The following is a 27,297-nucleotide window of genomic DNA, read 5'->3' as shown; positions in this document are numbered from 1 at the left end:
TGTCCTTAGATCTGACTAACTGCTTCTGTCTTGGTGTGTCTAGCTGGGAGATCATCGATTCAGGCCCGGATGGACGCTCTGGGGCTGGACTTCAGCTCAGCGACTCCCTCAAACTCTTCCTCCAGGAGACTTCGGCTTTCAAGCAGCAAAACCCCGGCAAGGTGAGGCAGCGACTCCAGACTAAAGCCGTGTTTCTACAGGGGCGTTTCTTTACCACATGGAAACTTAACACATCTGAATATCGCAGCTTGGTGGGCGTGTCACTAGTGGTCTCTAGGTGGTCACATGACAGACCTTCAGACCTTCAGCCCGGTAGAAGCATCGGACCAACATGGCAGCTCGGTTGCAAACTTTCTCTTTAATTCTGCACAGTTCAGCGAAACGTATTTCTGAAAACATTTTATGTGAGGAACAAGCTGCAGAATCTGACCTGGTTTTAGTTCAGTGACGGCTGGTTTAGACGTTTGATGAAAGTTTCACGATGTGTTGAACCTCTGCTCCCTGCATCCAATTTACATCAAGTAGAAGTCAAGTCCACTTTATGTAAATGAGCTCTAAGACAACATGGTACAACGCAACCAACATGTAAGAAAGTGACGGATCCTGTGGACACGTACCATAACCCAAATCTGAGCCCTAAACTCTTTTAAACCACAAAACACAGCAGTGGATCTGAAAGGCAAAAGGAAATGTATCGGAGGCCAAAAGAAAAAAAATGTAAAAATAGAAAGAATTTTCAGATTTTCTACTTTTTTTTTTGGTCTTTAAACTATGTGAGGCGCAGTTTTGTTGGAAAAATTATCCAAATCCAAGCTTAAAATTATGATATTTCATCACAATCACTTTATTCTTCTGGATAAATTTAAAAAATCATCAAAAATTAAGTGTTTGCCTGAGCTAGACTCTGTAAATAACCAAAATTTCTGCGCTCCTCGTTGTAATCACGGAGCCTTTAGAGATCCAGCTGTGACCAACAGTCTGGTGACAGAAATTCAGTGATTTTTGGGCTGAACTGGGCTGAACTGCAGGCTGTGTTTACACAAGCAGAGAGGGGAAAAATGAGGAAACAAAGTAACCTATAAGATGTTGAATGCCCAGTTGGAAGGTTGTTCTGTTGAAAACGTGACAGGAGAAAAGAAAAGATCCAGTGTAGACATTGTTAATGTGGTAAATGACTATTGTAGCTGTAAACAGCTGATTTTTAATGGAATATCTCCATAGGGGTACAGAGGAACATTTCCAGCAACCATCACTCCTGTGTTCTAATGCTACATTGTGTTAGCTAATGGTGCTGAAAGGCTCATTGATGGTTAGAAAACCCTTGTTCAGTTATGTTAGCACATGGATAAAAGTGGGAGTTTTCATGGAGAACATGAGATTATCTGGATGACCCTAAACTTTTGAATCGTAGTGTATGTTCTATACAAGTGAGTCCAAATGGATTTTTTCAGCTTTTTTAAATGTTATTTTTAATTTCTGGCTGATGTACTTCCATAAAAATCACCATTCAGTCTTTCAACATACCAGGGATCGTAGGAACAGAGCTCTGATGTAAGTTGATTTTCACCAAAAGTCAGAAGAGTCTAAATTACGCTGGGAGCCATAATGAAGGACAAGAAGTTAGTGAATGTAGGACAGTCCAAGGTGGAGTACAACCAGAGAATGGAAAAAAGCGTCTAATAGCGCCATGTGACGATGTATTCATCCGCTTGTCAACTAGTTCCAGTAACCAGTTCTGATGTAACGATGAAACGAGGACGTCGTAAACTGAGGACCTCCTACAGGAGGTTAAAACTCTCTTGTAGAAGTATTCAAACTAAATAAATTACTGTACAGTATCAAGGGGAGTCTTATACTTATAAACTCCCCTTGAAAAAGCAAACTTGTATGGCACAATGCAGCAGCCAGATCCCCATTCTGCCTGCTCTGTTGCCGGAAAGGACAAAAAAAAAAAAAAAAACCTCTCTTGTAGAGTTCTTAAATCAACAAGAGGTGAAAGCTGCTGTATTTTTACATGTCATAGAAGGCCACAGCGTCTTCTTTTTGCATGCAGTCCTGCTTTATGCTGTAACTGACGGTAGAAAATTGTCCCTCTTCCAGTTCTGCCTGCTGGTTTGCAGTTTGTGCACCTTCTTCGCCGTCTTAGGACGCTACATTCCAGGGATTGTGATCTCATATGTTCTTGGTGAGTCAACTCAATTTTTGCATGTGAAAACGACATTTTAATGAGTGGAAGAACATGAAAAATCATCCACTTCAACAGGAGAGAGTGTTGTGAGTTTATCGTGAGTGTGAAGGATTAGTGAAGGTCGTGAAGGCCGTTTAGAACCTCAGATATCACTGACTGGACCTCAGCATGAACCTGGTTTCTGCACATGAAGCTGGGATGACTTGTAGTGTGGCTGCTGTGTCGATGGATTCACTGGAAACCAGAGCTTGTTTCTGTGTTGGTGTGTGTCTGAAGTGCTGGGCGTCTTCCTGTGGCCTCTGGTTTCATCTCATGAGGTCGGTTTGTGGCTGGAGCCAGTTCTGCAGAAGCTGGACTTTGGCATTGGCGAGTTTTTCCAGAAAATCAAAGACAACCACGGTAAGTATTATTCAGGATATGACATCTGTTTGCACTATATATCACTTTATTAACATCTGTATTTGTTGGTGCAACAAGGCTACATAAGAACATGAACCCATCAGAGTCCACTTGGGGTTGAACCATGCAGTCTTTACAGTAGAAAACATTTTAAATATGTCCTCCTTTATGAACCACATCAGTGAATCTGTAATGTCTTCAATGTGTTTATGGGCAAACCTGCAGCTTCTGCTTCACTTTTTAATGTGAACAGAAAATGAAGTGAGTCTCCTCCATGTTTTCTTCCTTCCAGAGAAGAGACTCCTGCAGGCTCAGACTGAGAAAGAAGGCATCGAGTCGGACCTTTCCTCCATGTTTCCTAAGGTTTACCAACACTCTGATCAAGCCTCTGATGACTGACAGGCTCCAGCTGAAGAAAATAAAACTCACATGATCCACATCGGCATCTGTTCACCTCAGAAATGTCTTTTTGTTGCTTTTGAGTCGTCGTTTTGTTCCCTAAACGTTCCTCATGCATTCTGCAGTAAACACTAGTTAGGTGGCTGCAGCGTCATTAGTTGGAAAGTTTTCTATGAGTGAAGCTCATTTTAAATGTCAAACCAGTTGATTATTGATATATCAGAACATAAAGTCATGATAGTGATTAGTTTTGCAGCCCCAGCACTGAGGTAGCTGCAGTGGTTGTTTGTAGGACTGTTTCTGTTCACTGGATCACTGGTAGCCTCCACTTTCATCGTCAGGAGGATCTGAGTCCGACTTCTCTCTCCTCATTGAGTTTTTATAATAATCAGCCTTAAAATGCTTCGTCTGTGGCTGACAGATGAATGGATTGGTGCATCAGGCCAGGATTAGTCTCACATAGTCGGACCAGTCTCGAGTTGTGAGCAGCGCTGTGTAAAATGGTCTGACCACACTTTATTCTAGTTCTACTACAGGAGATAAGATATTCACTTTACTGTCACAGAGGAGGAAAAACAAACCAGAACATATTCACATCTAAGAAGCTGCAGTCAGAAATCAGACTGTTTTTATCCTAAATGACGTCGACTGATGAACTGATTACCAGAACAGTTGGTGATTGGTTGAACAGCTGCCATCTAATCCATCATTTAATAATCAGAGCTCAACTCCATGTGTTTCCGTCCTGCAGCTCGACTCTGCGGTGTGTAAAGAAATGTCAGTATCGGACACAGAGGTGTCGGACATGACGTGGACGGACAACGGCACTTTCAACCTGTCAGAAGGAAACACGCCACAGACGGAGAACTCAGAGGGTACGTTCACAAACACCACATCTGCCTGAACAGCTGCAGATAAACCAGCAGTTCCTGGAAAATCAACCAAATCTGGCTAAAAGTTCCCCCAGAACCTCCTCAGAACATCTGGTTCTTCATCTCCAGTAACTTTATCAAGGATCAGAGTTCTACCTTCATACTGGGAATATTTCCAGAGTTCCAGGTCCTTGAAGTCCATAGAGGAGAACATCTCCTGGAGAAACTTCTAGAGTAGACCTGTCTACTCTAGAACTTTCTCCAGCTGTCGGTAGGTCTACTCTAGAACTTTCTCCAGCTTTCGGTAGGTCTACTCTAGAGCTTTCTCCAGCTGTCTGTAGGTCTACTCTAGAGCTTTCTCCAGCTTTCGGTAGGTCTACTCTAGAACTTTCTCCAGCTGTCTGTAGGTCTGCTCTAGAACTTTCTCCAGCTGTCTGTAGGTCTGCTCTAGAACTTTCTCCAGCTGTCAGTAGGTCTACTCGAGAACTTTCTCCAGCTGTCAGTAGGTCTACTCGAGAACTTTCTCCAGCTGTCAGTAGGTCTACTCGAGAACTTTCTCCAGCTGTCAGTAGGTCTACTCTAGAACTTTCTCCAGCTTTCGGTAGGTCTGCTCTAGAACTTTCTCCAGCTGTCTGTAGGTCTGCTCTAGAACTTTCTCCAGCTGTCAGTAGGTCTACTCTAGAACTTTCTCCAGCTTTCGGTAGATCTACTCTAGAACTTTCTCCAGCTGTCTGTAGGTCTACTCTAGAACTTTCTCCAGCTTTCGGTAGATCTACTCTAGAACTTTCTCCAGCTGTCTGTAGCTCTGCTCTAGAAATTTCTCCAGCTGTCAGTAGGTCTGCTCGAGAACTTTCTCCAGCTGTCTGTAGGTCTGCTCTAGAACTTTCTCCAGCTTTTGGTAGGTCTGCTCTAGAACTTTCTCCAGTTGTCGGTAGGTCTACTCTAGAACTTTCTCCAGGGGACGTTCTCCTTTCCTGCTTCCAGTCTTTCAGTTTAGTCTCACTTAGAACATTCCAGGTCCTTGAAGTCCATAGAGGTGGGTCCACATTTATCACTTTCTAATGGCCTTTTTCCATCATTTTTGAGCCTCAGAACTTCATCAGTCCAGCAGATAGAACCAGGACATTTAGGAGGAGAAGACATATGAGTTCTGGTAAAAACTGACACCAGATCAGTTCAAAACCATCCAGGTGTCTCAGTCTGAACCCTGGATCTGAGTTCTGATCATTTCCTCTACAACCAGCTGTGATCATCAGTATTATGGGATGTATCCTGGTGTGAACAGTTTAGAGTCCTAGAGACAGTCATTGGTTCTCTGGATGTGTTTCTGTTTCTGATAATCCACCAGATAAACTCTGAAAGGTCATTGTGGGTAAACTTTAATGTTGGTAGGTGGTTGGTCAGAACTGTTTAGGATGATGAAAATGTAAAATGTGAGATTGTATTTTGTGAAGGAATATCTCTGATCACTCCTGCAGCATCATTTCTGCCCCGTAGAAAAGACCAGAGTTGATTCTAACGTTCCACATCATCAGCGTTCACAAACAGGCCGACAGATGGAACCAACAGAACAACTGACCTCTGTTTTCATGGAACCACCTGCATGTCTTCTAGGAGAAAAAATAGAGCTTCTAGTTGTTGTTTCAAAATTGCTCTTTGTTCCTTCAACCTCACAGACCTGGACAGAGAGGAAGCATTCACAGGCGGCCTCCCAGAATTCCCTTCGCTTGACAACGGCGCAACGACCAACGGCGACGATGACGATGACCTGAGCCTCGGCCTCCCCTCAGCTCCACCTCAGCAGCCCATCAGATCCCAGCAAATGCCTCCTCTTTGTAAAGACCGGCCCGCCGACGAAGCCCTGGGATTGGTCAGCCAGGTGGCCAGCGACGTCATCACTGCCGCCGTCACGGCCGCCATCCAGGAGAGAATCGAGGCGGCGGTCGGATTGGTGGCGCCCAGCGGAGACGGCGGGCGGTCAAGGCTGCCAGAACCCAGCAGGCTGCTGGAGCTGGCCGAGGAGTCGGACAGCGAGGTGGAGGACTTTGAGCTGCTGGACCAGTCAGAGCTGGAGCAACTGGAGGGCGAGCTGGGGCTGAAAGAGGAGAAGAGCAACCAGGAGGCCCAGAGCCACAAGCCGGCCTCCTCTGGCTTCCTCTCCAAACTCCTCCAACGCCACTGATGGATGAAGAGTTCAGGTCAGAGGACATGTGGAGACCAAGGCCTTCTGCTCAGAGAGCTCTGGACGGTGGTGAGAACAGAACGTTTCCATTTGTGTTTTTCCTGCTAAAATCTGCATTCAAAGCTGAACAGTTGGAGGTGGAGACGCGTTGATGTGGAGCAGCTTGTTGCTGAGATCAGCCTGAAGACACAACCAGCCTCCACAGCAGCACCACCTTCCTTCCTCTGCCGACCACACCGACGGTCATCTAATGACGCCTCCCAACACTTCCTGCTCTGATCTGCAGTCTGATGAGTCTGTCAGTCACTTCATGGACCTTCTGTTAGGGTGTCTGTGGTGGTCTGTCTGGAACTGATTCTGGTGTGATTTGGAGGTTGGTCTGCAGACGGACGACCGGCTTTAGGAACTAGACGAGTGCAGCTGGTTTTAATGCGATCTTTTATTTTTCACAGCATAAAAACACATAGGAGGAGAGGTACTGCATGGAAATAGTTTTTTCCTACAATTCTACAATTTCATTTAGCAGATGCTTTTGTCCAAAGCGACGTACAACACAAGCAAGAATTCAGACATAAGGAAAAACCTGTAGTAAGTGCAAAAAGTGCAAAAAGTGCAAAAAGTGCGATTGGTCAAAGGTGTTGCCATCAAGTTGCAGATGGTCAAATCTTGCTGCACCAGAACCGAAAGTAGGGATTTAACAATAGACAGACATCACAGTTTTAAAGTGAAATACTAGTTTAGTGAACAAACTATGACTTTATGTTTCCATAAAAACACATCTGGAGCAGCTGCTGCAGCAAAAGCAGATCAATCTTCTGTCAAAGCTGCGTTCAGATGCAGCATTTAGAGCATCAGCTGTTTGACCTGGATCTCCATTCTGCTGCTGGGAAACAACAGATGCTTTTATTGCTTTGAAATGTCAGAACAAGCTGAGTTTGCTCCACTGGTTTCCTCGTCAAACTAAAGTTCTCGTTGGGTTCATCTAAGGTCCACTGACAAACTGCTTCTCAACGGTTCTGAGCACAGAGAAAGTTGTGCACGTGCACCAAGAGTTCTGGTTCAGATGGATTTGGGCTCAGATCAGTCAGAACAGTGACGGCTCTGATAAAACCCAATATTTACTGAAGTCTTTCATTTGGCCGCAGTCTGCTAAAAACTGTTAAATGTGGAGGAAAGTCTGACTAAATCTGAGAGTAAAATGAAGAAAAAATGCTGTGAGATTCAAAGAAGTGTCTTTTGATCAAAGATGGTAAAAATGTCCTCGTGTAGCTGACAGAGAGCTGCGTTTATTTAAATGATCGCTATCATTCCTGAAAGCCACGCAGAACAGAGCAGCAGCGTTTTCATGGCAGAGGAACGGCTTTCCTGCTCTTCATCTTCAGTCTGATGCTGTAATGAGGTCAGTTTAGCATTTATTAGCATCATGTCAGCATCAGGACATGATTTATCACACTATCAGTGAGCTGATGAGGACATTTAAGGGTTTTAGTAAATCTGTGATCAACTTTTATCCAAGAAAAATCCTAAATGATCAATTACACAGGGTTTAAAGTGAACTCATCTCAAGGTTTCCCTGCACTTCATACAGCGTTGTAATGTTTGTGATGCATACAATAAAACGTGAGATTTTCTGTTTTGAATCAAATCATGAAACATTTCCTCTGAATGTATTGTTCCATTAATTCTCCATCATTTATTGAACACTTCAGATGTCTTCATGTCTGCTGACAGCGTGTTTTAAACCGTTCAGTCTCACAGAGGAAGCAGGGAAACTCAAAGTGTTTTTCCTGAAGTGACTTTAATCTGAGCCTGAAGGTGAAGCTGCTTCTTAGAGCTCAGTATTTCTGCAGCAGAATCCACATTTCAGCTCACATTTCTCCATTTGACCTTAGAGCAAACTCAGCGTCACACCTTCTGTCTGGTAGCTGATCAGCTGATTGCTCCTACATTACCCAGAATTCCACAGACACCAAACTGAACCACAGTCACCAGGAATGTTTCTGGTTGGATTCTGAACTATGAAAAGAAGGACGTATTGTTATTTCATTACTTCTTTTTCTTGTTTTTGTATGTACCTTGTTGATTTGTCGTGAAGCGTTTCAGTCGTGGAGGGATCTACTTTTATTCCAGCGAGCAGCAGAAAGCTCTGCATGGAAATCTTCCTGTGAATATCTTCACATGTAAAACTGGCTTCACTTCCAGCTCCTGTGTTTTTTGGGGTCTAAACTTCAGCGTCCATGCGTCAGATGTGACATACGGCCGTCCTGTCAGAATGTAAACTCTCCTGGTTTGCATGCGTCTGTTTTCCAGATCGCCTCCTTCCTGAAGAACATTAGTTCTGTTCCTGCAGCGCCGCCAAACTCAGCCTCCAATCTCCACGTTCACTCCATTATTTGATGACTTCACCACTGAGAGAGCTGATAAACGGTCTATTTAGAGCTCAGCTTGTGGTCAGCAGAGAGCAGAAAGGAAGGAAGGAGTGTGAGCTGTGGCCTCCTCTCAGACGTTTTTCTGTCGGACTGATTGAGCAGTGAGCTAACAGGCTGCAGCTCTGACACACTTCAACCCTTTTCCACCAACACAAACCCTTCAGGGAGCGCTTTGCTCTCACTGTGTTCTGTTCTTATCCGGTTTGTTCTGAGCTTCACGGTGCACAGACGCTTTGTTTCTCCTCCAAGCTGCTGCTGAAGATGACCAGCTCATGATTGGAGTGTTTTCCTGTTTAGTATCACCGTTCAGTTCAGAAACAACGTGGTAAACCTCGGTCAGAGCTGTGAACGCTGCTCTGTGTGCCCACAGCATTTCTAAACGCCAGCTGTTGGAATTAAAGCTGGTTTGAGATGCTAGCAGCCTGTTAAACACTGCTACGTATGAGCAGCAGAGACCTCACAGGGCTGCAGGGTTTACACGTTATCTCTGGACTTCAGCTTCTCTCACAGCTTTTCAGTCGCTGTTTGGTTGAGTTGAAGCTCTGAAACGTCCTGGATAGGGTTAGAAAGGATCATTTGAAGATGCAGCGCCGACATCAGAAGGTCTGGATTCAGTGAATGAACATGAAGAAGGATGGAAGTGTTTCTGTAACATGTCCTGTACATGAAGAGGTGTGGTTTTTCTAGACTCAGCACTGTATAACGTATCCTTATGAGTTAGTCCTGTAATGCCTTGTATTATCGCACCATGAGCGCTGCTAAGAGGACTTTGTAGTTCAGTGTTAGCTCACATGTGATGCTCCAGCCTCTGAATGAGGAACTGTCAGGCTTCACTAAATCTTTTAACATCAAACATCTGTTTATTTGGTCTCCTTGTACCTGCTGGTAAACAATGGAAGCTTCCATACGGTTGCATAAAAGTGAGAAAGTGGTTCAAAGTGACGGTTGTGGGTCAGAACCAAAATTCATTATCAAAATGTACTTTTCTGTATCAACAGTGTCAATAAAACGTTGTAAGGCAGTGTCAAGTTTCTTTGATTTGACTTCAGCTGTTGGGAAAAAGCACCAAACATGATGATCGCTGGTAGATAAAATGAATCCTGTTGATGATCTGGGAACATGAGACTGAAAGTCACATCTCCAGAGAAGCTTGGTTTCCTCTCTGACAGGAGCTTCTGCTGGTGTGGAGCCTGTTTGTCTCCTCATCCTGGAGTTATTTATCTCAGACTGAGGTATTTGGATCTTGTGGATTTGTGGTTTCAGATGCTGTGCTGTCAGTTTGTGGTTCTTCATGAGTCTGGCTGGATGTTTGGGCTGCTTGTCCTGCTGCACAAGGAATCTGGGACCATCAGACGCCTCCTGATGCTGATGGAGAAGAATCCAAAGATGGAAAGAGCCTGAAAGCTTTGCACAGTGCTGCTGGATATCATTTACTTTGTGATTGTTGCTTGGATTAAACATGCACTTTGATCAGCAACACATGAATGAATGATGAAGGCACAAGTAGCTGCATTAGCAGCAGCAGCAGAAGCAGCAGCCACAGCAGCAGTAGTGTGTGCTCATAGGAGCAGCAGCAGTAGAAGGCTGGATGCAGTGTGTGTTTGCAGCCACTAGAGGGCAGCAGTGTAACACAGCAGCAGCATCACATGCAGACACTTCTTTATGGACACATGTTGACATGAGACGGCTGGAATGAAAGACATTACAGTTTTTCATAGTTTTCGTGAATGTGCACCTCGCGCTGCGCGTCCCATATTGAGTGAAAGGAAACAAAATGGCTTCAAATCCCCAGTTGTCGCCACTCTCATTATATAGGCACTCTAGCTGCTGTTAGAGTGCCTATATAATGAGAGTGGCGACAACTGGGGATTTGAAGCCATTTTGTTTCCTTTCACTCAATATGGGACGCGCAGCGCGAGGTGCACATTCACGAAAACTATGGATTGTTTACTGATTTCAAGACATGTTTTGGACAAAATAATTTACTGGCTTGTTTTGTCTGGATGTCCAAGGTTGGATTATGGCCGTTTTTAGTGGAATATTTTCATCTGTGACTAGTTTTGAGCCTTCAAAGGTGAGTTGTGCTGTTTACGTTATTTGCTGTTTGTTGGACAAATGTGTTTATATTACCCGCTGTGGTAATCACATCTGAAAGTGGTTTATACCGGCGGATTCATGAGAATCTAAGCTTTCCATGGGTGTATAATGTTTCTATCATCGAGTTTGCAGCTTCGGTCAATTTAGTAAAATACGTTTTCCCGTCCGCCTGTACGCTGCTGCAGCTGTTAGCATATGGCTAACAGCATCCTCATGCTAACGGCGGCTAACAGCCCAGAAACAGGTGAACAACACGGAGCCTGTTCGGGTCATATGAGGCTGATAAGTGACTGCAGGTTGGACGGAAAACAGAAAATAGGAAACAGAAAACTGTCAGCTGTTTGTTGAATTGGAAATCATGTGAATGAACAGGGAGGCTGTTGTCGAAGCTCAGATGGGCCGCTGAAGTTTAACGGGTTACCCCGTTAAACTTCAGCGGCCCGTATTTCATGCATCTCCATGCATGAAAATGGTCAAAGTCAAAATAACCACAGCTGCCTAAAATCACATCAAACTTTTCTATCTGTCATTCACCCATACATCATAACATGAAAGTACATACATGGGACTAACCTGGCACAAAAATCATGATGAAGTCGGTTTCCATCCCACTCTCCGGATTTTATTTTCCCATAGTTTCATTCTTTCACTACTCCTGGGAAATCTAAACATGTGTAATCCCTTCTCCGATCAATTTATGCACCCAAAGGCACAACAGCCCGTCATTTTTCAGGTATTTATGAAGCCAAAAAAGACCGAGAATTACTCTCTGCGTTGTAAACAACGTTAACAGGCATAACCGGCGTTCATGAATTGGAATCAAAATGGCTCCTATAGATCACGTGACCAAAATTTTTTGGACCCGTCATGTCGATGGGAGACGCCAGTGTTTACAAACAGTGACGTCACGAAGTCACGTGATTACCGAGCTGGTTGGCAAGAGGAACCAGAGGAACAATGGCTGATGCGAACTATCCTTCCGTGAAATTGTCCGATTATGCTCAATCCTTATCACCTGAGGCCCGACAAATATACGTGAGTAAGCTGAGATATCAGGGAAACAGTGAAACCTTGCCAGATCCCTACAATTTGAAGACTGGGTGGGTTGACGATCCTTCATTGTGGCCGTGCATTTCCTTCACCGGGATTTATTTTTACTTGATTGACACCGCTGGGCAGTTCACCCACCCAAAAATATATAATTATGAATTAAAAATAATATATCTTCTGTTAATCTTCAACAAGATGTCAAAGAAACCAGGAAGTTGCTGTATTTTTTGTCTGCAGTATGGCTTCTATGTAACAGTAACAGACCCACAGCATTACGACGCTGAAGTTAGCTTCCGATTCGGCAGCTTCCGATTCGGCACTTAAGGGAAAAGTTAAGGGGAAATGAAATGAACGTGCCGTGCGACAGTTTATCCACTGATTATCTGTTTTTTTCCGACACTTCTTGATGTGTAAACATTTTAGACATTTGGGTAAGACATTAACTATGCCTGACAAGAGCTATTGTATTTGTAAAATTTGTATTTTATTTGTGAAAACGTTTAAGGGGATATTTCACCGTTTTTGCTTTATAACCAGTCCTGATTAGACCAGGTCCAGATTGAAAACCACTGTACCTACACTCCTCAAATCTGGACTGAATTATTCTACAGAGCCTGTAGATTCATAAAAACACAGTCTCTGATTTGTGAAAACTTTATTCTATTTGTGAAAATGCAATAAAGGCACATTTCACTGTTTTTTTCTCATCCAGACCACATTAGACCAGGTCCAGCTCGAGAACCGCTACACTTAGACTCCTCAAATTTGGACTCGATTAATCTATAGAGCTTAAACATTCATGAAAACGCCGTTTCTGTTATGAAACGGACGGAGTGTGAACCCAAGCAGCAGGCGGACAGACAGGCAGGTTTTTTTTAATAATAAAACAGAACACAAACACTCTCCACAAGAGAGGCTGTAGATGTGCTGTAGATATGTTGGAACTAAATGCTGTAGCCTAGAGCACACAGTCTGACCAATCACCTGTCTGCAGACTGAGATCGGTTGATGAAATGAGTCAGGTCTGGTGTGATGCTGCTTTGTTGGAACAAAAACCTGCAGCCACACCGGCCCTTTGTGGAATGAGTTTGACATCCCTGTCCTAAGAAGTCTGAGGAGTTTTACTGATCCGTTACTGGGAACATCAGCTGCTCAGCATCAGTTACCACGGCAACAACCCGGTAAAAAGAGATCCTCCATCATCATCCTGAAAACTCTGTAAAACCTGAAGTTACCTCTGACTGCTTCATGGTTAAGAGCTCTGGACGGACGGAAAACTGATCTGGAGTCAGATGTAACAGAACTCAGTTTTCTGCTGGACTGATGAAGATCTGAGGCTCAGAATTTATAAAAACAGCCAAAAGCATCGGTGCTGGATGTTTAAAATGATAATATTGCTCCAAATTTGTCAAAAATTGTTCAAACATTCAAGATATTACTCAATAATGACTCAGAAAATGGGCAAAATTACATCAGGATCCAATATTACATGGAAATGACCAAAATTACGGAAGAATTGGTAAAAATTGGTCACAAATCATGAAATGAATCAAAAATGGTTTAAAACAAAAGTATTCTGAACAGAAATGAACCAAAGTGACTCAATAACCTGCAGAAAAATGACCTGAAATGGTTCAAAACAACAATCACTCTGATCAGAACTCAGATGTTTCTCCTCCTAAATGCCATGGTTCTGTCTGTGGACTCATGAGGTTCTGAAAAGTCCATTAAAAAGTGATAAATGTGGAGCCTCCTCTATGGACCAGGAGGAAGTAAAACTGAATTCCAGCTGGTTTTACTGAGAGTCAGACAAGCTTCAGGTTAGTTATAGATTTATTCACCTCCTTTGTTCTTTAACATTTCTTCTTTTAGAAAAGAAACATCATCATGTTATCCAGAATAAACTCAACGGTTCTGGAGCCACAGACAGGATGTGAGACAGAAAAGTTCACTGCTGCTGAGAGTAAAAGTCATGAGACGTTCTACAGATCAGTGACTGCATGAAGTAGACAAACAGAAGACGTTAAGCAGGAAAAAGTTAATCCATAAAAGACCAAACATTCGGATCATTACGAAGCGGTTAGATGGTTTGGGGAACGTTTCATATGAAGAGTCCCAGAAATTGGGTTCATCTGCGATCTGTGGTGCCGGACTTCCTCTTTCCAGCCAGCAGGTGTTTGGGTTTGAGGTCGAACACGTGCCGGTCCGACTCTCCCTTCCTGCCCTGGCGGTTCATGCCTTTCTGGGAGTTCTTCATCATCTTCTTCGCCTTCTTCGCCATCTGAGGAACAAACAGAACCAGCAGTGAGTTCCAGCTTTAGACAGTTTCTAACAACAGTTCTTCTGCTGCTTCAGGAAAAATTACATCATGAAAATAAAAACTGTCTTTTTTAGTTGAAACAACTTCTGCTGAAATCACGTTCAACCAACAAACTCCACTGAGTCGGAGGAATCAGTGTTTGGTCTTCAAAGGTTTGTTAAATACGTCCGTTTTACATCCGTTTTTATAAATATGAAGTTGGTCTGATGAAAGTTTCTACGTTATTTAAAGGACTTCTAAAGTGTCTGATTTAATCATCAGAATCCCATAAAGGTAGAACCATTAACGGAATATCTGAGCTTAAACTGCTCCCAGCATCAGGTAGATGCAGCTACAGCATTAAAGAATCACTAGACTACAGGTTCTTCTACAGCCCTGCATGGATGAATCACTACTTTCTAGAGTGTGTTGACATCATCTGAACCTGCAGCAGGTTCCAGTAACATTCTGGCACTAACCTTTGGATCTCGTAGACCCGACTGGTCTCTCGGTGGACGGGAGGCGCTCTGGCTGCGAGTCCTGGAGGTGGGAGCAGCTGAAGATTCCCGTTTCCGTTTGACAGCGACGCTGCGAGAGCGTCTGGCCTGCTGAGCGTAGTGGCTCTGAAAGAACACACATGTTCATCCTGACACGTCTAAAAGCTAAAGTCCTCATGTGTTCAGGAACTCTGACCAGCAGCCTGGAAGCAGAACAACCTTCACTACTGGACGCTTTATCGTTAATGTCACATTTCCACATGAAGCTATGGAACAGAACCAGGTCCTAACTGGTTCCATCTAGAACCATGCATGAATCTAGAGGAAGAACTCACATCGTCCTTGTCGCTCATGTCCAGGCCGAGGTTCCCCATCTCCTTCTCCAGCTGCTTCCTTTCAACCTGAACACATGAAAGACAAACATCTCAGCATTTAGTCACTAAAACATCTCCAGGGAGGCGCTGAACAGAGACCCCAAGTCCAAGCTCTGTGGGATAAACTCAGGTCCAGGTCTCTGCTGGTCAACCCTTAAAAGTAGAAAAACCTTCAAATTTAAACAAAGATTGTGGAAATAAAATGACTTCTCAGCTGCAGAAAAAAACGTCACTGATTTTAATAAACTGTTAAACTAAACGCGGTTTTTGATTTTTAAAGGCACAATCTGAACCTTTATCACAGGCAGTTTTAAGCTATTAAGAGCTAGCTCTAAGCTAACAGGGGCTAGCACTAAGATAACGCAAGTTAGGGCTAAGCTAACATGAGGTAGCTTTAAGCTAAAACTATTTAGCTCTAAGTGAACACAAGTTAGATACAAGTTAGCATGAGTTAGATGTAAGCTAACGAGCTAGGGCTAAGTTAACATGTGGGAGCACAAGTCAGTTCTAAGCTAACATGGATAAGCTCTAAATTATCATGAGTTAGCTACAAGTTAGCAAGAGTTAGTTCCAAGCTAACACGAATCAAGACTAAGATTATCACAGGTTAGGTTTAAGCTAAGATGAGATAGATCTAAGTTAGCGCAGGTTAGCTCTAAGTTAGCACATGGTACTTTAAAGCTAAAACAAGTTAATTATAAGTTAGCACAGATTAGCTCTAAGCTAACATGAGTTATCTCTAAGTTGGCACAGATTAGCTCTAAGCTAACATGAGTTATCTCTAAGTTGGCACAGATTAGCTCTAAGCTAACATGAGTTATCTCTAAGTTGGCACAGATCAGCTGTAAGCTAACATGAGTTATCTCTAAGTTGGCACAGATTAGCTGTAAGCTAACATGAGTTATCTCTAAATTGGCACAGATTAGATCTAAGCTAACATGAGTTATCTCTAAGTTGGCACAGATTAGCTCTAAGCTAACATGAGTTATCTCTAAGTTGGCACAGATTAGCTGTAAGCTAACATGAGTTATCTCTAAGTTGGCACAGATTAGCTGTAAGCTAACATGAGTTATCTCTAAGTTGGCACAGATTAGCTCTAAGCTAACATGAGTTATCTCTAAGTTGGCACAGATTAGCTCTAAGCTAACATGAGTTATCTCTAAATTGGCACAGATTAGCTGTAAGCTAACATGAGTTATCTCTAAGTTGGCACAGATTAGCTCTAAGCTAACGAGTTATCTCTAAGTTGGCACAGATTAGCTGTAAGCTAACATGAGTTATCTCTAAGTTGGCACAGATTAGCTGTAAGCTAACATGAGTTATCTCTAAGTTGGCACAGATTAGCTCTAAGCTAACATGAGTTATCTCTAAATTGGCACAGATTAGCTCTACGCTAACAGTCTGATCTGATGAAGTTAAAGCTACACACGTGGACAAAATTGTTGGTACCCCTCAGTTAAAGAAGGAAAAACCCACAATTCTCACTGAAATCACTTGAAACTCACAAAAGTAACAATAAATAAAAATTTATTGAAAATTAAATAATCAAAAACAGCCATTACTTTTGAATTGTTGATTAACATAATTATTTAAAAAAACAAACTAATGAAACAGGCCTGGACAAAAATGATGGTACCTCTATAAAAGATTGAAAACTATTTGACCAGAGTGACATGATTAACTCAGGTGTGTCATTTAATTGACATCACAGGTGTTTCCAAACTCATAATCAGTCAGTCTGCCTATTTAAAGGGAGACAAGTAGTCACCCTGCTGTTTGGTGAAAAGGTGTGTACCACACTGAACATGGACAACAGAAAGCGAAGGAGAGAATTGTCCCAGGACATCCGAAAAAAAATGATAGACAAACATCTTCAAGGTAAAGGCTATAAGACCATCTCTAAACAGCTTGAAGTTCCTGTGACAACAGTGGCTCATATTATTCAGAAGTTCAAGACCCACGGGACAGTAGCCAACCTCCCTGGACGTGGCCGCAAGAGGAAAATTGATGACAAATTGAAGAGACGGATCGTTGGAATTGTATCCAAAGAGCCCAGAGCAACCTCCAAAGAAATTAAAGGTGAACTCCAAGGCCAAGGTACATCAGTGTCAGATCGCACCATTCGTCGTTGTTTGAGCCAAAGTGGACTTCATGGGAGACGACCAAGGAGGACACCACTGCTGAAAAAAACTCATAAAAAAGCCAGACTGGAATTTGCAAAAATGCATGTTGACAAGCCACAAAGCTTCTGGGAGAATGTCCTTTGGACAGATGAGACCAAACTGGAGCTTTTTGGTAAGGCACATCAACTCTATGTTCATAGACTCAAAAACCAAGCATACGAAGAAAAGAACACTGTCCCTACGGTGAAACATGGAGGAGGCTCAGTAATGTTTTGGGGCTGCTTTGCTGCATCTGGCACAGGGTGTCTTGAAAGTGTGCAAGGTACGATGAAATCTGAAGACTATCAAGGCATTCTGGAGAGAAATGTGCTGCCTAGTGTCAGAAAGCTTGGTCTCAGTCGCAGGTCATGGGTCTTCCAACAGGACAACGATCCAAAACACACAGCCAAAAACACCCAAGAATGGCTGAGAGAAAAGCGTTGGACTATTCTAAAGTGGCCTTCTATGAGCCCAGATCTGAATCCCATTGAACATATGTGGAAGGAGCTGAAACATGCCATTTGGAGAAGACACCCATCAAACCTGAGACAACTGGAGCCGTTTGCTCATGAGGAGTGGGCCAAAATACCTGTTGACAGCTGCAGAACGCTCATTGACAAATACAGAAATCGTTTAATTGCAGTGATTGCCTCAAAAGGTTGTGCAACAAAATATTAAGTTATGGGTACCATCATTTTTGTCCAGCCCTATTTCATTAGTTTGTTTTTTTAAATAATTATGTTAATCAGCAATTCAAAAGTGATGGCTGATTTTGATTATTTAATTTTCAATACATTTTTATTTATTGTTACTTTTGTGAGTTTCAAGTGATTTCAGTGAGAATTGTGGGTTTTTCCTTCTTTAACTGAGGGGTACCAACAATTTTGTCCACGTGTGTATAACTAACCTCCTCTAAGTGAACTGAAGCTGAACCAGGGCAGGTCTGAACCACCAGCTGCATCTCAAATGTTCTGAACATTTTTTCACTATTTTCAGACATTGAGACCAAACCAGTGACTTAGAAAGTAGCTGAAACATCAGTTGGACCCCAGAAGAACATCCTGGTTGTTTTTCACTGTAAATGTAGTTTCTTGGAGCTGAATATCTGCTTTCTATCCTCTCATTTTCTCAGTAACGTCCTCTGACCTGGAAGAACCTCAGCCTCCCTCACCTTGGTGGCCGTCCTGGGCATACGAGGTCCGTGAACGTCCTTCTCCTTCGACTCCATCACCAGGAGCTGCTTCTTCTCGCGGATCTGTTTGGCCAGAACTCTGATCTCCTGCATCTCTTCGTCATCGCTGTCGTCATCAGAGTCGTACTCGCCGGCTCGCTCCTTCAGCTCCTCCTCCTTCTCCAGCTCCTCCAGTTTCTGAGGGAAAGACGGAAACCACAAGACTTCAGAGGACACCAGGACCAACCAGCTGTCCTCCAGCTGGTCTAACAGATCCACAGACGGAGGAGAGAACAAACACTATTAAATATACGGTTCTATTTAAAGAAGCTAAAACCTCAGATAAACCTGGAGACCAGCTGAGATCTACAGTGGAGCAGATGGACAACTAGAAGCTGTTCTGCAGACATTAAACAGACCATCACAGTTCACTGCTTCTGTTGTTTTTTCTCCTCAGACTAACATGTTTTCATTTAAAAGCTTCAGTAAAATGTGACTCAGGAAACAGTTACAGCTGATCCTAAAACATTCTGAGAACGTTCTGCTCCGTTTCCATCAGGATGTTGAGTCTTCAGAACGTTCCTCTGAAGGACGACGACTAAAGACGTCATTATCCAGCTCCAGCTTTACTCTGCTGTTGCTGATTGGCTGTGACAGTAGCTGAGCTCCGCCCACCTTCATGATGTCGGGGTCGATGTAGTCTGCGATGTTGTGGCCTTCCCACACTTCAGGGATCTTATCGTGCTTCTCGTCCTCGTTCATCAGGTCCCAGTACTCTGAAAAGCAACAGCAGAGTGAGCGCGAGCCGCCAGCTTCTACAACCTGACTGAAGGGAAAGGCCTCTTACTCTGCAGATCCAGAACGTAGTCGTCACCCAGCTCCACCTCCAGATCTCTCTCCTGCAGCCACAAACATTCAGGCTTTAGTCACACAGAACAATCCAACGATCGAATGAAAAAGAAAAACTGCACTGAGAAACCGTTAAACGCTAAGAAAACTTCTTCAGGTTTTATCTGCAGAAACTAACTGTGGAAGGTTCCGCATTTACCTTCAGGTTGTCGTACTAAAGTCAGGATGACTGTATTCGAGTACAGCAGTAAAACACTCTGATTACCAGTTTGCGTTTGGGTGCGTCCACCTCCATGGCTTTCCTTCGCAGGGCGGCTCCCTCTGGGATGAACGGAGGCCTTTCCTGGTCAACAAGAGAACATGAGGAAGCAGCAGAGAGTGAAGAACAGCAGGACTGACACAGACTGACGACCGTCTACCTTCTCGTCCCGTTTGGCCGGCATGGCCAGGTGCAGCCGGTTCAGGACGTCGTGGACCTTCTTGCCCTTCATCTTGGTGTTGACGCGATGAGCCAGCAGCTGGTCGCAGGCCTGCAAACACCACAGTTATCTGAAGTCAGCCTCTGGAGCTGTAACATGCACTGAAAAGCAGCTATTTAACAAAGTGGAAGGAAAGAGGAACCACAAAGAAGAACAACTTTCACTGAAGTGTCTAAAACGAAGGAGAAAAAAAAGCACAAAAAAAACCCGAAAATGTTTCCAGAAATACTCAGATATTGTCGAAAACCACTAAAATGTTCAGAAAGACTTAAAATTCTTCTAAAATGTTCAAAACACATTATTAAAACGTCCAAAACGACTTAAAATTTGCCCAAGAAGACTTAAAATGCATCCAGAATTATTAAAAATGACCAAAACGACTTCAAGATTTTTCTAAATCTGTCCACAATTATTCTAAATTTTCCCAAATGATTTAAAATATTTCAAAAAGACTACAAATGTGTCCAGAATTACTAAGAAGTAATCCTAAAACACAAAAATGACTTCAAATTCTTCCAAAAATTGTCAAAAATAGCAGAAACTCACCAAAATGACAAAAAAATTGTTCAGAATTATCCAAAGAAATGTTTAATTTTGACCAAAGATATTTTTAAAATGTCCAAAATTATTTAAAATTTGTCTAAAATGTTTAAAACATGTTGAGAATTCCTCAAAAAATGTCCCAAATGACCTAAAATTGGCCCAAAACGACTTTAATATTTTTCTAAACCTGTCCAGAATTCTCAAAAATGGTCCCAAAATACCAAAACCTTCTTCAAAATGACAAAATTTGTCTATAATTAGTAAAATAGTTAAAAATAAACACAATAAATGACTTCAAATTCTTCTAAAAATGATATAAAATGACAGAAACTCCAAAATGACAAAACCTTGTACAAAATTACTCAAAAAAGTCTAAAATGCCAAAAAGAAAATGTCCAAAACAACCACAATGATCTCCATATTTGGATGTTTTTAGGAAGTCCAAAACAACTCAGATGACTTAAAGTTTGCCCCAAAAGACTTAAAATGCCTCCAGAATTATTCTAAACCTGTCCAGAATTACTCAAAAACTGTCTCAGATGACTTAAAATGTTTCAAAATGACCAAAAACGTCTCCAGAATGAGTGAAACAGACATCCAGAATGCCTTCTGATTCTTCTACCAGCATCTGAGCAGAGCTGCCTCTAACGGCTGAATCTTCGCTCACCTCGGCTTTCACCTGCATCACTCCCTCCTCCGTCAGCGTGCTCGTCTCGATCACCTGGATTCCCTCGGCAGAAAGATCTGCAAAGATTTTCTGAGAGACGGACACACTTAGATGAAGTCTGCGTGGAGCTGAAGGTCAGATCTTTCCTGACGCTCTGAGGCTCACCTGCTTCTCCTCAGACAGCTCGCTCAGCTTCTTCACGTCACACTTGTTGGCCACGATGATGAGCGGCTGCAGAAACACAGCGGCTTTAATCACTGACAGACTACAGACAGGTCGGCACAAAGAGGGAAATCATCCCATCGACTCCCTGAAAGGCCTCAGAGGGAAACAAATGAGAAGTCGTCCTGTTCAGAAACACTCAGAGCACAAAGAGTTCTCTGAGTTCTCTCCTTCATGAGGCTCTGGTTCCACAGAGCTGCAGGACTTTAGACGGAAACACGAACCAACAGCGAGGAAACTATTATTTACAGTCAGAAAAATGAGTTTACAGTGAAAAAATGAGTTTATAGTGAATAAAATGAGTTTATAGTGAGAAAAAATGAGTTTATAGTGAATAAAATGAGTTTATAGTAAATAAAATGAGTTTATAGTAAATAAAAATGAGCTTATAGTGAATAAAAATGAGTTTATAGTGAATAAAATGAGTTTATAGTGAGAAAAAATGAGTTTATAGTGAATAAAATGAGTTTACAGTGAATAAAATGAGTTTATAGTGGATAAAAATGAGTTTATAGTGAATAAAATGAGTTTACAGTGAATAAAATGAGTTTATAGTGAATAAAATGAGTTTACAGTGAATAAAATGAGTTTATAGTGAATAAAATGAGTTTATAGTGAATAAAATGAGTTTATAGTGAATAAAATGAGTTTACAGTTGCTCCTGGTGGGTCCTGGTTAGCGCCTTGCATGGCAGCTTCCCCATCCGTGTGTGATGTTTGTATAATGTGAAGCGCTTTGGGGATCTTTCAGGCATAGTAAAAGCGTGATATAAATACAGACCATTTACCGTTTATCATAGTGAGGAAAATGAGTTTATAGTGAGAAAACTGTAAACTAATTTTTACTGACTATAAACCCATTTTACAGTCAGTAAAAATGAGTTTAAAGTGAGAATAAATGAGTTTGAATTTTGAATTACTGAATATTCAGGGATGAATAAAGTGATTCTATTCTGTTTACAGAGAGTAAATATGAATCTACAGTGAGCATTGATGAGACAAAGTGCTGCTGCAGGAATAGACTAACTCCTGACTGAACATCCTGAACAAACCTAAAAAGCTGTGAACTCACAGAAGTCCACTAAACAAAGAGGAGAACATGAGCAGCATGTGGAGCAGATGAACCCACCTTGTTGGCGAACAGCGGCCGGATGTTGCTGAACAGCTCCAGCTGCTCCTGCAGGGTGTGGCCACACTGCTCAGAGGCGTCCATGACGTAAAGAACCGCCGCTCGCAGGTGAGCCAGAGCCGTGATGGCCTGCATCTCAATGGTGTTCCTGTCCTCCAGAGGATGGTCCAGGATCCCAGGAGTGTCCACCACCTGCAGTCAGACAGCAAAAGATTGATACCACAGGACCAACGGAACCTTCAACAGAACCTCCTGTTACACCGTTAGATGGTTTCTTTTTCCATCATCTCTAATAGTTCTGACCAACCACCTACCAACATTAAAGTTTATCCACAATCACCTTTTAGAGTTTATCTGGTGGATTATCAGAAACAGAAACACATCCAGAGAACCAATGATTGGTTCTAGGACTCTAAACTGTTCACACCAGTCAGTGTTTCCCCTCCAATATGACCGACGAGGCGGGCCGCAGACCTACCAACAACTGGAGAGAGTTCCAGAGTAGACCTACCGACACCTGGAGAAAGTTCCAGAGTAGACCTACCGACAGCTGGAGAAAGTTCCAGAGTAGAGCTACCGACAACTGGAGAAAGTTACAGAGCAGACCTACTGACAACTGGAGAAAGTTCCAGAGTAGAGCTACCGACAACTGGAGAAAGTTACAGAGCAGACCTACTGACAACTGGAGAAAGTTCTAGAGTAGACCTACCGACAATTGGAGAAAGTTACAGAGCAGACCTACTGACAACTGGAGAAAGTTCTAGAGCAGACCTACCGACAACTGGAGAAAGTTCTAGAGCAGACCTACCGACAATTGGAGAAAGTTCTAGAGTAGACCTACCGACAACTAGAGTAGACCTACCGACACCTGTAGAAAGTTCTAGAGTAGACCTACCGACAACTAGAGTAGACCTACCGACACCTGTAGAAAGTTCTAGAGTAGACCTACCGACAACTGGGGAAAGTTCTAGAGTAGACCTACCGACAACTAGAGTAGACCTACCGACACCTGTAGAAAGTTCTAGAGTAGACCTACCGACAACTGGGGAAAGTTCTAGAGTAGACCTACTGACAACTAGAGTAGACCTACCGACACCTGTAGAAAGTTCTAGAGTAGACCTACCGACAACTGTCCAGCTGTTGGTAGGTCTACTCTAGAACTTTCTCCAGCAGATGTTCTCCTCTATGGACTTCAAGGATCTGGAACTCTGGAAATATTCCCAGTTTAAAGGTAGAACTCTGATCATTGGTAAAGTAACTGGAGATGAAGAATCAGATGTTGTGAGGAGGTTCTGGTTGAAGGTTTTATCAGGTTTGAAAATATACTGAACAAAATCCAATCTATAATCTGGACCTTCTGTCATGTTTAAAAGTTCTATTTAGCTACGATATTTATAAAATGATGGTTGTGTTTAAGACTTTACACACATAGTCAGTAGATAATAAAAAAGCTGATTACAGTTAAAGAAAAATAAAAAACCTGCACGTTTACAGCATATCTGTAGCATCGTCTCACCTGCCAGCGGAGATACCTGTAGTCCATGTGACCCACAAACAGAGACTTGGTGGTGAAGGCGTACGGCTGCACGTCCACGTCTGCTCTGGTCACCTGACAGGAAGAGAAGGTCACCAGGTGAGATCAGCAGCAGGTAAACCCTCCAGCAGAGTTCAGGTTTAAATTAAAGCAGCTGTAAAATCAGACATTCATGATGCTGAGGTTTTATTTTAGAGCCGTCCAAAGAGGATGTAGGAGGTTCAGTCCACATGAATCAAATGTGGAACAGCTGATTCTTTATTAATGAAGCAAAGTTTGACCTTCATACTATAATTAATACAAGTACACAGAGGTACTCAAAGCTGGATATAAATACTGAACAAAAACCAGATTAAGTGTTCAGGTTGTGACAGCTGGAGTGGATGAAAATTTATCTGGTCTGTGAAGGAATCACATCTGCAGTAATGTGACACAAAACAACGGCAGAATAAACTGGGATGTAAAATCATGAAACAACTAAAACATGACGGAAAATTACATAAAACAACCAAAACAAGATGTTAAACTACCACCAAAAGACATAAAACAACAAAAATGAGATACTAAACTACCACAAAATGATACAAAACAACCATAATGAGATGTTATATTACCACTAAAGGATGTTAAACTACCACTAAAGGACACAAAAATCCAAAATGTAATGTAAACTGCCACTAAAATATATAAAACAACCAAAATGAGATGCTAAACTACCACAAAAGGACATAAAAAGACCAAAATAAGAACTCCTAAAGACATACAATGACCAAAGTACGACACAAACAACCTGGAAGAGAAAGAATGCTGTAAATGGACCAAACTGTGACAGCTACCTTGTTGATGAAGCTGGACTTGCCCACGTTGGGGTATCCACACAGCAGCAGCGTCCTGGTGTTGGGGTCGATGCTCGGCAGACGGGACAGATGCTGGCGGACTGAAGGGAGGAGAGTTGAGTGTCAGATCGACACAGAAAAGACGACGGAGCATAAAAACCAGCCTCACCTTGTTCCAGATACTCCAGACTGGACTTCTGTCGCTTCAGGATGGTGCACATCCGACCCAGAGCTGCTCTCTTCAGCTGCTTACAGCGATACAGCGAATCTCCGTACTTCATCAGACGCACGTAGTCCTTAGCGACGCTGCAGTCAAAGGAAAACGCCTTTATTAACCTTTATCTGAGCAATTAAACAATGTTCTAGGTTCTGATCTGTTCAAACAACAACAGAACCAGAGCTGAGAGTTGGATGGTGTCCCACAGGGAAGCATACTGGGTCCTTCACTGTTCAATGTTTTCCTCAATAACATCGAACCTGCTGCAGGGATTCTAACCTACATCTGTATGCTGATGACACCATTATTTACACATCTAGTTCCTCTCTAACTACTGCTCTACCTTCACTGCAGGACACTTTCAAGAGCATCCAATGTCCTTTCTATAGTCTCCATTTAGTTTTAAAGACAAAAGAAACTAAATACAGCTGCATGCAAAATGATTCAACCTCCTGACATTTATGACATTCTGGCAAAATGATCATTTTGCAACCTGCTTTTTGTAACAACTTTGAAATTTTGGATGGATTACGAATTAAATCTTGATTTTTAATTTTGCACGCAGCGGTACCTGGTTTTCAACAGAAATAGCTGAGAGTCAAAACTTCCTCCGTGGATGCTCTGAGATCAAGTTTGTTGAAAAATCAAGTCAACTCATTGAACCTACCTGGACAAACAAAAGTTTAAATTAAATAAATAAAAACAGCTTCCGATAAGATTTCAGATTAACTCACTTGTCGATGAGATTCTTGGCGATGTTGAGCTGCCCCAGCGCCAGCTTGTAATGGTCTTTGTCGTACAGAACGTTCATCAGATCGGCGTAGAACGGATGGATGTCCTGAAAACAAACAACCACAGCTCAGATCTGATCACTCATCCCGTCAAAGTGTCTGTTCCAGCGCTCGATTTAGATGGTCGCCAGGTCGCCGCGAGCGCCGGGAATCGTGGGAGGTTGATGACATCATACAAAGTGGCTGCCTCCATGAAGAAAACATGATAGGCGGTTCAGCTTGATTGAGCGCTCAATTTCGACGGTCGCCAGGTCACCATTTGTGACGTTTTTAGTCGCAAATGGTGACTGTCTAAATCGAGCGCTGCTGTTCAGTGGAAACTTACATCCAGTTTGGGGAAGTCGGTGAGGATCTGCGTGAGCCGGTCGTGGTAGTTCTGCTGCGTGAACTTCACCTTCCGCATGTAGAAGTGTCGGATGCGGTGGATCTGGTAATGTTTGTGGATCACTGTGGGAGTTTTTCTTTGGGTTTTGGATAAAGTGATGTCAATGAAATCCTGCAGAGAGAAACAGGAAGTGGATCAGACATCCATCAACCACAACCTGACTGTTTCATCAGTTTTATCCACCTGAAGTTAAGGCTATTCAATGAGCAAATAAACAGGTTTGATTAAGCTGAAGCTAAAGGCCACCGTTTCTATGTTTAGCTTTCACTGTTCTATATAAAGTTAACATTTACTACCATTGATATTTACTACTACTACTACTAGTAATAATAATAATAACTACTAATATTGCAACATGCTCTGAAACTGCTACCAAACGTTTATTCACAAAAATTTCCTGCAATCAGGAATTAGATTCAGATGAATCTAAATCAAACTGTTTTCCAGAATCCAACCAAACATCTTTGAGACACTATCAGCTGATTTTTCCCCTTTAACTTTAACAATCTGTGTCTTCTGAACAATTTGGTGCCCAAGAGCCTCAAACAGCAGCAGTTCTTCTCCACAAACCACAACTTTTAGACCGCAGCAGCTCAAAGGCCTCAGAATAAACACAATAACACGAGTCCTAAACATCCAGATGTCTGAACTTCTGGATGCTAACAGGACCTCTGGATGCTAACAGGACCTCTGGATGCTAACAGGACCTCTGGATGCTAACAGGACCTCTGGATGCTCACAGGACCTCTGCATGCTAACAGGACTTCTGGATGCTAACCCTAGCAGCTACACGTGTTTCCCCCATGCCGGTTCTTCTTCTACCTTCTACCGTCTCAGCGCCGGAACCTTCAGCTCGAACAGCCGCCGTTAAAAGCCGGTAACCGGCCGGAGAAACTCACCTTTGCGGTGGGAACTACCATGATTTTCTTGAAGTTATAAAGCGCCATGATGTCGGACACGTTGTTTTCCACCGACGGCACCGACAGAAGAGCTCCGGTATTCCGCTGCTGACGGAAGAGACCCGAGGGGCGGAGACGGAGGGAATCTCTGAGAGGCGCCCCCTGGTGGCCGGAGACTGAAACACACACATAAACAACCACACGCATAAACACACACAAATACACAGTGTACACACATATTATTTGGTTCTAACAATAATACTGGTCTCATTTGTTAACAAAAAAGAAAAGTTCGTTAATAAATTAACAGTAACAATAATTTAGGATTCACTTTGACTGAAGCTTGATGTGTTGGCATATTTTTTTTACTTTAAATGCTGACCATTTTTCTAATTTGTAAGAATCCGAGTTATATTTTTGGTGTTTTATCATTTTATAATATTTATTTGCTGTAGTTTTAATTTGAGTTACATTTTTAATGTTTCAACATTTTGTAATATTTACTTGTAATTTTACATTTTTAATGTTTTATTATTTTATAATATTTACTTGTTGTAGTTTTTGTATTTTTAGTATTGTATCATTTAAAATATTTATTTTTTGTTGTTTTATTACTTTTGTTGTTTTC

The 27,297-nt window shown here is 42.4% G+C and overlaps 2 protein-coding genes and 2 long non-coding RNA genes across 5 annotated transcripts in view; 2 read left to right on the top strand and 2 right to left on the bottom strand.

Moving 5' to 3' along the window:
* retreg1 (reticulophagy regulator 1) overlaps window positions 1-9,490 on the top strand; it is a 29,896-nt gene extending 20,406 nt beyond the window's left edge. Inside the window, exons 4-9 of the mRNA XM_022204777.2 lie at window positions 44-161; window positions 2,101-2,185; window positions 2,465-2,587; window positions 2,880-2,950; window positions 3,738-3,861; window positions 5,535-9,490. Coding sequence (XP_022060469.2) covers window positions 44-161; window positions 2,101-2,185; window positions 2,465-2,587; window positions 2,880-2,950; window positions 3,738-3,861; window positions 5,535-6,040 — 1,027 coding nt within the window. The 3' untranslated portion in view covers window positions 6,041-9,490. The remainder of the gene's footprint in view (window positions 1-43; window positions 162-2,100; window positions 2,186-2,464; window positions 2,588-2,879; window positions 2,951-3,737; window positions 3,862-5,534) is intronic.
* On the top strand, window positions 3,868-5,527 carry LOC127535589 (uncharacterized). The gene is made up of 3 exons (XR_007944459.1): window positions 3,868-4,265; window positions 4,299-4,364; window positions 4,431-5,527. It is a non-coding gene; the product is annotated as an uncharacterized LOC127535589 (long non-coding RNA).
* A 3,941-nt stretch (window positions 9,491-13,431) lies between the features above and the next one.
* On the bottom strand, window positions 13,432-26,790 carry gtpbp4 (GTP binding protein 4). Its single transcript, XM_022204776.2, has 17 exons — window positions 26,670-26,790; window positions 25,711-25,881; window positions 25,329-25,432; window positions 24,547-24,683; window positions 24,378-24,478; window positions 23,524-23,616; window positions 22,008-22,199; window positions 20,823-20,888; window positions 20,658-20,747; window positions 19,388-19,498; window positions 19,234-19,311; window positions 18,967-19,018; window positions 18,795-18,895; window positions 18,120-18,317; window positions 14,748-14,813; window positions 14,395-14,538; window positions 13,432-13,897 (listed from the first exon to the last, which is right to left on the bottom strand). Exons 1-17 carry the CDS (start codon window positions 26,715-26,717, stop codon window positions 13,745-13,747), a joined length of 1,905 nt encoding a protein of 634 aa, XP_022060468.1. The 5' UTR covers window positions 26,718-26,790; the 3' UTR covers window positions 13,432-13,744.
* Window positions 22,352-23,140, bottom strand: LOC127535573 (uncharacterized). 2 transcript variants are annotated; one of them, XR_007944431.1, is made up of 4 exons: window positions 23,094-23,140; window positions 23,007-23,039; window positions 22,746-22,898; window positions 22,352-22,712 (listed from the first exon to the last, which is right to left on the bottom strand). It is a non-coding gene; the product is annotated as an uncharacterized LOC127535573 (long non-coding RNA). The 2 variants fall into 2 exon arrangements; XR_007944430.1 differs by having other exon boundaries at window positions 22,352-22,679.
* Window positions 26,791-27,297: the final 507 nt, after the last annotated feature.

The sequence above is a fragment of the Acanthochromis polyacanthus genome, chromosome 9 (genome assembly GCF_021347895.1).
Source record: "Acanthochromis polyacanthus isolate Apoly-LR-REF ecotype Palm Island chromosome 9, KAUST_Apoly_ChrSc, whole genome shotgun sequence".
In the NCBI taxonomy this organism is placed as follows: Eukaryota; Metazoa; Chordata; class Actinopteri; family Pomacentridae; genus Acanthochromis; species Acanthochromis polyacanthus.
Note: the sequence above shows the minus strand (reverse complement) of the source record. Positions and strands in the feature narration are given on the sequence as shown.